Genomic DNA, 11,772 nt, shown 5'->3' with positions numbered 1-11,772 from the left:
TGACAATGTTTAATGTGGTTTTACGACGGTTCATATCTTAACCTAACCTAACATTCGCACTTGTATCTAAAAACGCTCTATTGCACTGTTTTGTTCACAATTACGATATTTGCATAACCTCACAGTTTTTCACCAACTTATTGCAGTACAGAACGCTGTATCTCGCTAAATGACATTGTTCTTTAAGGTTTCACGATGCTTGCATGCGCTTTAACGAGAATATCACAATATAGCAGTTTCGCACTTGTAACGGTAGAACACGCAGTATTTGGCTTGTTCATGCCGTTTTGTGTGCTTTCACAACATTTCACCTATCGCAGTTTAATACTCGCAATAAAACAACACTATCTCGTTAGATGACGTCGTTTTTGGTAGTTTCACGACGCTACCTAGCTTAAACTAACCTAACCTAACCTAACCTTTGCACTTATATCGTTAGAAAACGTTTTACTCGCAACTTTACAATGTTTTCTACAAGATTACGACGGTTTCATGCGCTTTCACATTAGATATCGCAGTTCCCGACTTGTAATGGTGAAAAACACAGCATCTCACTAAGTGACATTGTTTAATGCGGTTTTAGCGCGGTTGTTATCTTAACCTAACCTAACCTAACCTAACCTAACCTAACCTAACCTAACGACGGTTGCAAGCGCTTTCACATTAGATATCGTAGTTCCCGACTTGTAATGTTGAAAAACACTACATCTCACTAAGTGACATTGTTTAATGCGGTTTTACGACGGTTGATATGTCAACCTAACCTAACATTCGCACTTGTATCTAAAGACGCTCAATTACACTGTTTCGTTCACAATTACGATATTTGCTTGACCTCACAGTTTCTCACCAACTTATTACAGTACAGAACGCTGTATCTCGCTAAATGACATCGTTCTTTAAGGTTTCACGATACTTGCATGCGCTTTAACGAGAATATCACAATAAAGCAGTTTCGCTTTTGTAACGGCACAAGACGCAGTATCTGGCTAGTTCATGCCATTTTGTGTGCTTTCACAACATTTCACCTATCGCAGTTTAATACTCGCAATAAAACATCACTATCTCGTTAGATGACATCGTTTTTGGTGGTTTCACGACGCGACCTAGCTCAAACTAACCTAACCTTCGCACTTCTATCGTTAGAAAACGTTTTATTCGCTACTTTACAATGTTTTCTACAAGATTACGACGGTTTCATGCGCTTTCACATTAGATATCGCAGTTCCCGACTTGTAATGGTAAAAAACAGAGCATCTCTTTAAGTGACATTGTTTAATGCGGATTTAGCGCGGTTCATATCTTAACCTAACCTAACCTAACCTAACCTAACCTTACCTAACCCAACCTAACCTAACCTAACCTAACCAAACCTTACCTAACATACCCTAACCTAACCTAACCTAACCTAACCAAACCTAACCTAACCTAACCTAACGTAACCTAACCTAACCTAACCTAACCTAACATAACCTAACGACGTTTGCAAGCGCTTTCAAATTAGATATCGCAGTTCCCGACTTGTAATGGTGAAAAACACTGCATCTCACTAAGTGACATTGTTTAATGTGGTTTTACGACGGTGCATATCTTAACCTAACCTAACATTCGCACTTGTATCTAAAAACGTTCTATTACACTGTTTTGTTCACAATTACGATATTTGCATAACCTCACAGTTTTTCACCAACTTATTGCAGTACAGAACGCTGTATCTCGCTAAATGACATTGTTCTTTAAGGTTTCACGATGCTTGCATGCGCTTTAACGAGAATATCACAATATAGCAGTTTCGCACTTTTAACGGTAGAGCACGCAGTATTTGGCTTGTTCATGCCGTTTTGTGTGCTTTCACAACATTTCACCTATCGCAGTTTAATACTCGCAATAAAACAACACTATCTCGTTAGATGACGTCGTTTTTGGTAGTTTCACGACGCTACCTAGCTTAAACTAACCTAACCAAACCTAACCTTCGCACTTCTATCGTTAGAAAACGTTTTACTCGCAACTTTACAATGTTTTCTACAAGATTACGACGGTTTCATGCGCTTTCACATTAGATATCGTAGTTCCCGACTTGTAATGTTGAAAAACACTACATCTCACTCAGTGACATTGTTTAATGCGGTTTTACGACGGTTCATACCTTAACCTAACCTAACCTAACCTAACCCAACCCAACCCAACCTAACCTAACCTAACCTAAACTAACCTAACCCAACCTAACCTAACCTAACCTAACCTAACCCAACTCAACCCAACCTAACCTAATCTAACCTAACCTAACCTAACCTAACCAAACCTAACCTAACCTAACTTAACCTAACCTAACCTAACCTAACGACGGTTGCAAGCGCTTTCACATTAGATATCGCAGTTCCCGACTTGTAATGGTGAAAAACACTGCATCTCACTAAGTGACATTGTTTAATGTGTTTTTACGATGGTTCATATCTTAACCTAACCTAACATTCGCACTTGTATCTAAAAACGCTCTATTACACTGTTTTGTTCACAATTACTGTGAACACTGTAATTACTGTGGGTGGGCTTGGTGTCTGTGCCACTGCACGGATCACTAATCAATTCGCTCCCGCTATGCAGATGGTCCGTTAGGTGGGCTTGGTGTCTGTGCCACTGCACGGATCACTAATCAATTCGCTCCCGCTATGCAGATGGTCCGTTACGTCATCGCTCATCTGCTGCTACCTGCGCTTGCGCATGCGGTAGCGCCGGCGGAACATGGCTTCAGCTGTCCTGGAAGCGACGAAGGCAGCGCATGCCCTCTGCCTATCGTCAAATGCCTGGCTCGACCAGAAGAGGGACTCTGGGCAGCTGAGCTCAACCAAGCCTGGACGGTTGCATCATCATCGACATCCACGAGCCCGACACCTATAAAAGAACAAGGACCTTCAACGGAGCGCTGTGGGCTTGGTGTCTGTGCCACTGCACGGATCACTAATCAATTCGCTCCCGCTATGCAGATGGTCCGTTACGTCATCGCTCATCTGCTGCTACCTGCGCTTGCGCATGCGGTAGCGCCGGCGGAACATGGCTTCAGCTGTCCTGGAAGCGACGAAGGCAGCGCATGCCCTCTGCCTATCGTCAAATGCCTGGCTCGACCAGAAGAGGGACTCTGGGCAGCTGAGCTCAACCAAGCCTGGACGGTTGCATCATCATCGACATCCACGAGCCCGACACCTATAAAAGAACAAGGACCTTCAACGGAGCGCTGTGGGCTTGGTGTCTGTGCCACTGCACGGATCACTAATCAATTCGCTCCCGCTATGCAGGTTGGTGAGCCCTACGTTGTCTTTTCGAAAAGATCTGGTAATTACTTTCTGGTACAGCTGCCAAGCCCGCATTGCTGTATGGTTATTATTGCCGAGTGTGTCCATGTAATTCGTGCACTACTAATTCTAGCTGGAGATGTTGAAACTAACCCTGGCCCTTCAAATATCTCTGAGAACCTTCTTGCTGAATTGCGTAAGCTATCTACAGGTCAAACACAACTAATTGCAGAAGTACAGGGCTTGAAGTCTCAGCTCGGTAACACCGATAAAACAATTGGCGAACTGAACAAAAGATTATCAGACCTTGAAAGTCATTATCAGTCTCTGGTACCACTTCGAAAAGAAATAGAAGTCCTGCGCGTTAACACGGAGCAGACCTCCTGCAGAATCTTTGCACTAGAAGCCCGTATTGATGACGCTGAAAATCGCTCAAGGCGAAACAACCTAATATTTTACGGTATCCCGGACCCTTCCGCATCTGAAACATTTTCTGAATCGGAGCGGCTGGTAATGAATCTTTGCCGGGACAACCTACAGGTTCACTTAGAACCAAGAGATATCGAACGCGCGCATCGTCTCGGTCGACATTCACCTGAACGCTCCCGGCCCATAATCGTGAAGATTGCTCTGCACAAGACAAAAACTGCAATATTATCGAATGGTCGCAAGCTTAAGGGGACAAGTTACGGCATAGGTGAAGACTTCTCACGCTCAGTCCAAAATGCTAGAAAACAACTAATTGCTTTTGCGAGAAGTAACAACAAGCCATTTTCAATGCACTTCAAAACACTGCACATGAATCAGAAGCGCTACATTTTCGACGCCGAATCAAACACCGTCAAAGAACTATCGTAGCAATCAAGCCACCGGGAAAAAAAAACGACCGCTGTTGCGGTTACTAGCAAAACTCTTTCACTTTCTGTTATTTACACTAACATTCGCAGTTTCCTACCCAAACGGGAACTTATATCTAGCACTGTATCATCCTCTGAAAGCAATGTGCTATTACTTACCGAAACGTGGTTAACTGATGACATCCGTGATGACGAAGTTCTGTCAGAATTACCAAACTTCCAGTTGTACAGGAATAACCGCGCATCTACTCGTGGTGGCGGTGTACTCATTGCTGTTCACGAGCAATTATCTTGCTCAGTCGTACATATTAAAACAGAGCTAGAAATGCTCTGGGTACTTATTAAGGCACATCCTCAGTCCGTTGTACTGGGCGTTTGCTACCGACCACCCCGTGCTAGTTCCAATTTTAGCAACCAACTTAATCAGGCCATGTGCCAGCTCACGTCTGCTCATCCAAACGCGCACGTACTTTTATTCGGTGATTTTAACTTCCCACAAATAGAATGGCGCACCAGCAATGTGCATTCATCTACGGGTGTAGGTGAAGCTAATGCGTTTCTTGATATTTGCCTAAACTTCAACATGACCCAACTAGTCACAGAGCCAACACGTGTATCGCAAGATACAGCCAGTGTCCTGGATCTGATACTAACCAACAATCCTGAAAGCCTGTCACGCATTCACTATCTACCCGAAATCAGTGACCATAAGACAATTCACGCCACTTTTTCTTTTCAACCGCTTAAACGAGAAACCTACAAAAAAACGATCCATCTATATGACAGAGGGGATTACGAAACAATAAACGAAGCTCTTAGCGCATTCTTCCACACTTTCCAAGCAACTTTACATCAACACACAGTAGATACGAATTGGACCCGCTTTATCGGTAAACTGACGGAGCTAACCGATAAATTCATACCTAAAGTCAGCTTCACAAGCACCTGCAACAAACCCTGGTTTACTAAAAATCTAAAACGCCTTGAAAATAAAAAGAAACGTTTATTCCGATCTGCCAAACGTGCAGGTCAACCGAGTGTATGGGATAGGTACTATGAGGCTGACCGCAATTATCTTTTAGCCCTGCGCAAAGCAAAAAACTTCTTCTATAACACAGACCTACCCAAGCTACTGCAGACTAATCCCAGACAGTTCTGGAAAACACTTAAGGCTGACAAACCGCGTGACACTGTACTAACCCTTGAATCTGGTGAAGCTATTACTGACGGGGAATGTGCGAATCTATTCAACGCTTCTTTTGCTACAGTTTTTACTGATGAACCAAGCATACACTCCCGCATACCTTCACTTGGCTTTAATTGTAATCATGACATGCCAGCAATCAATTTCTGCGCAAATGGAATATTGTCTATAATAGAAAAAATGAAATTGTCATCCTCTGCGGGCATGGATGGTATCAATTCCAAAATTCTAAAAAATGTTAAAGAGAGTGCTTCGCTTTTTCTTGCTCTAATATTTTCCCAGTCCCTTTCCTCAGGAATCATCCCATGTGACTGGAAGATAGGGAAGGTCGTTCCGGTCTTCAAATCAGGCGATAGAAACTCTCCACTTAACTATCGCCCCATCTCCCTAACAAGCGTCCCCTGCAAGATCATGGAGCATGTCATCTACTCCCACATAATGAATTTTCTCGACAGCAATAATTTTTTTCACCCTTCACAACACGGCTTCCGCAAGGGGTTGTCGTGTGAAACACAGCTGGCAGCCTTCTTGCATGACATTCATACTAACCTCGACGTTAACGTGCAAACTGATGCCGTTTTTCTTGATTATGCTAAAGCATTCGATAAGGTGCCTCATCAACGATTGTTCGCTAAACTTTCCCAACTAAATTTACATCCCACCGTCATAAAATGGATAATAGAGTTCCTTACTAATCGATCACAACGCGTCGCTGTAAATAACCACCTGTCTACTGCCACCCCAGTAACATCAGGTGTCCCTCAAGGCTCCGTCCTTGGCCCGCTACTATTTTTAATCTATATTAACGACTTACCTTTGCATGTAACCAGTAATATACGTATGTTCGCAGATGACTGCGTTGTCTACCGCACAATACTAAACACCTCTGACCAGTTAACCTTAGAGAACGATCTTACTAACGTTTCGAAATGGTGTACCACTTGGTTAATGACACTAAACGTAAATAAATGCAAAACTATGTCATTTACGCGTAGCAATAATCCGCTCATGTTTCCGTACACAATCAACAGCTTACCCCTAGAACTGACTAACTCTTATAAATACCTAGGTGTCACCGTGACTAGCGATCTGATCTGGCGTACGCATGTCCAAAACATCATTTCATCGTCTAACAAAACCTTAGGCTTTTTAAAACGTCACCTCAAAAGTGCTCCAATGCAAGTAAGATTACTTGCCTACACATCACTAGTGCGACCGAAATTGGAATACGCATCCGCCATCTGGGACCCGCACCAAGCATACCTCATCTGCGCTCTAGAATCAGTTCAAAACCGTGCAGCTCGCTTCATTCATTCTTCGTATTCATACGACATCAGCGTCACATCACTAAAATTACTATCCAATCTTCCATCGCTCGCTCTTCGTCGGCGCATTTCTTCTCTTTGTCTTTACCATAAATTTTTTCACAGTTCAATCCTGCATCAACCATCTTACATCAAACCCGCAACACGCATATCAGCCAGGACAAGCCACACGCAGCAGGTTTCATTAATGCGCGCTCGAACATCAACATTTCTCGCGTCATTTTTTTCCCGCACAGCAAAAGACTGGAACGACCTCCCTTTTTCCATTGTCGACATAATATGTCCATCTTCTTTTGCACAACATGTCACTGACCATCTTCTAACAAATAACCTTTAAGTGCTTTTTGAATTACATGTTGGTTACGTGTGTTATTTATTGTACATGCATATTTCCTTGTAATATGAAGAAATGTATATAGTTGAAACCCATGTATTGATTACGTTTGTTAAATATTATTCCCACCCCTTATGTAATACCCCCATTTGGGGTCTTTAAGGAAAATAAACTGACTGACTGACTGAATTACGATATTTGCATAACCTCACAGTTTTTCACCAACTTATTGCAGTACAGAACGCTGTATCTCGCTAAATGACATTGTTCTTTAAGGTTTCACGATGCTTGCATGCGCTTTAACGAGAATATCACAATATAGCAGTTTCGCCCTTGTAACGGTAGAACACGCAGTATTTGGCTTGTTCATGCCGTTTTGTGTGCTTTCACAACATTTCACTTATCGCAGTATAATACTCGCAATAAAACAACACTATCTCGTTAGATGACGTAGTTTTTGGTAGTTTCACGACGCTACCTAGCTTAAACTAACCTAACCTAACCTAACCTTCGCACTTCTATCGTTAGAAAACGTTTTACTCGCAACTTTACAATGTTTTCTACAAGATTACGACGGTTTCATGCGCTTTCACATTAGATATCGTAGTTCCCGACTTGTAATGTTGAAAAACACTACATCTCACTAAGTGACATTGTTTAATGCGGTTTTACGACGGTTCATACCTTAACCTAACGTAACCTAACCTAACCTTACCTAACCTTACCTAACCTAACCTAACCTAACCTAACCCAACCCAACCCAACCTAACCTAACCTAACCTAACCTATCCCAACCCAACCCAACCTAACCTAACCTAACCTAAACTAGCCTAACCCAACCTAACCTAACCTAACCTAACCTAACCCAACTCAACCCAACCTAACCTAATCTAACCTAACCTAACCTAACCTAACCAAACCTAACCTAACCTAACCTAACGACGGTTGCAAGCGCTTTCACATTAGATATCGCAGTTCCCGACTTGTAATGGTGAAAAACACTGCATCTCACTAAGTGACATTGTTTAATGTGGTTTTACGACGGTTCATATCTTAACCTAACCTAAAATTCGCACTTGTATCTAAAAACGCTCTATTACACTGTTTTGTTCACAATTACGATATTTGCATAACCTCACAGTTTTTCACCAACTTATTGCCGTACAGAACGCTGTATCTCGCTAAATGACTTTGTTCTTTAAGGTTTCACGATGCTTGCATGCGCCTTAACGAGAATATCACAATATAGCAGTTTCGCACTTGTAACGGTAGAACACGCAGTATTTGGCTTGTTCATGCCGTTTTGTGAGCTTTCACAACATTTCACCTATCGCAGTTTAATACTCCCAATGAAACAACACTATCTCGTTAGATGACGTCGTTTTTGGTAGTTTCACGACGCTACCTAGCTTAAACTAACCTAACCTAACGTAACCTTTGCACTTATATCGTTAGAAAACGTTTTACTCGCAACTTTACAATGTTTTCTACAAGATTACGACGGTTTCATGCGCTTTCACATTAGATATCGTAGTTCCCGACTTGTAATGTTGAAAAACACTACATCTCACTAAGTGACATTGTTTAATGCGGTTTTACGACGGTTCATACCTTAACCTAACGTAACCTAACCTAACCTAACCTAACCCAACCCAACCTAACCTAACCTAACCTAACCTAACCTAAACTAACCTAACCCAACCTAACCTAACCTAACCTAACCTAACCCAACTCAACCCAACCTAACCTAATCTAACCTAACCTAACCTAACCTAACCAAACCTAACCTAACCTAACCTAACCTAACCTAACCTAACCTAACCTAACCTAACGACGGTTGCAAGCGCTTTCACATTAGATATCGCAGTTCCCGACTTGTATAGGTGAAAAACACTGCATCTCACTAAGGGACAATGTTTAATGTGGTTTTACGACGGTTCATATCTTAACCTAACCTAACATTCGCACTTGTATCTAAAAACGCTCTATTGCACTGTTTTGTTCACAATTACGATATTTGCATAACCTCACAGTTTTTCACCAACTTATTGCAGTACAGAACGCTGTATCTCGCTAAATGACATTGTTCTTTAAGGTTTCACGATGCTTGCATGCGCTTTAACGAGAATATCACAATATAGCAGTTTCGCACTTGTAACGGTAGAACACGCAGTATTTGGCTTGTTCATGCCGTTTTGTGTGCTTTCACAACATTTCACCTATCGCAGTTTAATACTCGCAATAAAACAACACTATCTCGTTAGATGACGTCGTTTTTGGTAGTTTCACGACGCTACCTAGCTTAAACTAACCTAACCTAACCTAACCTTCGCACTTCTATCGTTAGAAAACGTTTTACTCGCAACTTTACAATGTTTTCTACAAGATTACGACGGTTTCATGCGCTTTCACATTAGATATCGCAGTTCCCGACTTGTAATGGTAAAAAACAGAGCATCTCTTTAAGTGACATTGTTTAATGCGGATTTAGCGCGGTTCATATCTTAACCTAACCTAACCTAACCTAACCTAACCTTACCTAACCCAACCTAACCTAACCTAACCTAACCAAACCTTACCTAACATACCCTAACCTAACCTAACCTAACCTAACCAAACCTAACCTAACCTAACCTAACGTAACCTAACCTAACCTAACCTAACCTAACATAACCTAACGACGTTTGCAAGCGCTTTCAAATTAGATATCGCAGTTCCCGACTTGTAATGGTGAAAAACACTGCATCTCACTAAGTGACATTGTTTAATGTGGTTTTACGACGGTGCATATCTTAACCTAACCTAACATTCGCACTTGTATCTAAAAACGTTCTATTACACTGTTTTGTTCACAATTACGATATTTGCATAACCTCACAGTTTTTCACCAACTTATTGCAGTACAGAACGCTGTATCTCGCTAAATGACATTGTTCTTTAAGGTTTCACGATGCTTGCATGCGCTTTAACGAGAATATCACAATATAGCAGTTTCGCACTTGTAACGGTAGAACACGCAGTATTTGGCTTGTTCATGCCGTTTTGTGTGCTTTCACAACATTTCACCTATCGCAGTTTAATACTCGCAATAAAACAACACTATCTCGTTAGATGACGTCGTTTTTGGTAGTTTCACGACGCTACCTAGCTTAAACTAACCTAACCAAACCTAACCTTCGCACTTCTATCGTTAGAAAACGTTTTACTCGCAACTTTACAATGTTTTCTACAAGATTACGACGGTTTCATGCGCTTTCACATTAGATATCGTAGTTCCCGACTTGTAATGTTGAAAAACACTACATCTCACTCAGTGACATTGTTTAATGCGGTTTTACGACGGTTCATACCTTAACCTAACCTAACCTAACCTAACCCAACCCAACCCAACCTAACCTAACCTAACCTAAACTAACCTAACCCAACCTAACCTAACCTAACCTAACCTAACCCAACTCAACCCAACCTAACCTAATCTAACCTAACCTAACCTAACCTAACCAAACCTAACCTAACCTAACTTAACCTAACCTAACCTAACCTAACGACGGTTGCAAGCGCTTTCACATTAGATATCGCAGTTCCCGACTTGTAATGGTGAAAAACACTGCATCTCACTAAGTGACATTGTTTAATGTGTTTTTACGACGGTTCATATCTTAACCTAACCTAACATTCGCACTTGTATCTAAAAACGCTCTATTACATTGTTTTGTTCACAATTACGATATTTGCATAACCTCACAGTTTTTCACCAACTTATTGCAGTACAGAACGCTGTATCTCGCTAAATGACATTGTTCTTTAAGGTTTCACGATGCTTGCATGCGCTTTAACGAGAATATCACAATATAGCAGTTTCGCCCTTGTAACGGTAGAACACGCAGTATTTGGCTTGTTCATGCCGTTTTGTGTGCTTTCACAACATTTCACCTATCGCAGTTTAATACTCGCAATAAAACAACACTATCTCGTTAGCTGACGTAGTTTTTGGTAGTTTCACGACGCTACCTAGCTTAAACTAACCTAACCTAACCTAACCTTCGCACTTCTATCGTTAGAAAACGTTTTACTCGCAACTTTACAATGTTTTCTACAAGATTACGACGGTTTCATGCGCTTTCACATTAGATATCGTAGTTCCCGACTTGTAATGTTGAAAAACACTACATCTCACTAAGTGACATTGTTTAATGCGGTTTTACGACTGTTCATGCCTTAACCTAACGTAACCTAACCTAACCTAACCTAACCTAACCTTACCTAACCTAACCTAACCCAACCCAACCCAACCCAACCCAACCTAACCTAACCTAACCTAACCTAACCTAAACTAACCTAACCTAACCTAACCTAACCTAACCCAACTCAACCCAACCTAACCTAATCTAACCTAACCTAACCTAACCTAACCAAACCTAACCTAACCTAACCTAACCTAACCTAACCTAACCTAACGACGGTTGCAAGCGCTTTCACATTAGATATCGCAGTTCCCGACTTGTATAGGTGAAAAACACTGCATCTCACTAAGTGACAATGTTTAATGTGGTTTTACGACGGTTCATATCTTAACCTAACCTAACATTCGCACTTGTATCTAAAAACGCTCTATTGCACTGTTTTGTTCACAATTACGATATTTGCATAACCTCACAGTTTTTCACCAACTTATTGCAGTACAGAACGCTGTATCTCGCTAAATGACATTGTTCTTTAAGGTTTCACGATGCTTGCATGCGCTTTAACGAGAATATCA

General features: G+C 41.5%; 1 protein-coding gene across 1 annotated transcript; it reads left to right on the top strand.

Moving 5' to 3' along the window:
• The first annotated feature begins 2,700 nt into the window (after nt 1-2,700).
• On the top strand, nt 2,701-6,085 carry LOC119184260 (uncharacterized). Its single transcript, XM_075882805.1, has one exon. The coding sequence runs from the start codon at nt 2,982-2,984 to the stop codon at nt 4,149-4,151; it is 1,170 nt and encodes a 389-aa protein (XP_075738920.1). The 5' UTR covers nt 2,701-2,981; the 3' UTR covers nt 4,152-6,085.
• Nucleotides 6,086-11,772: the final 5,687 nt, after the last annotated feature.

Source organism: Rhipicephalus microplus, unplaced genomic scaffold (genome assembly GCF_043290135.1).
Source record: "Rhipicephalus microplus isolate Deutch F79 unplaced genomic scaffold, USDA_Rmic scaffold_14, whole genome shotgun sequence".
In the NCBI taxonomy this organism is placed as follows: domain Eukaryota; kingdom Metazoa; phylum Arthropoda; class Arachnida; order Ixodida; family Ixodidae; genus Rhipicephalus; species Rhipicephalus microplus.
This window is presented reverse-complemented; position numbering and strand designations above follow the sequence as displayed.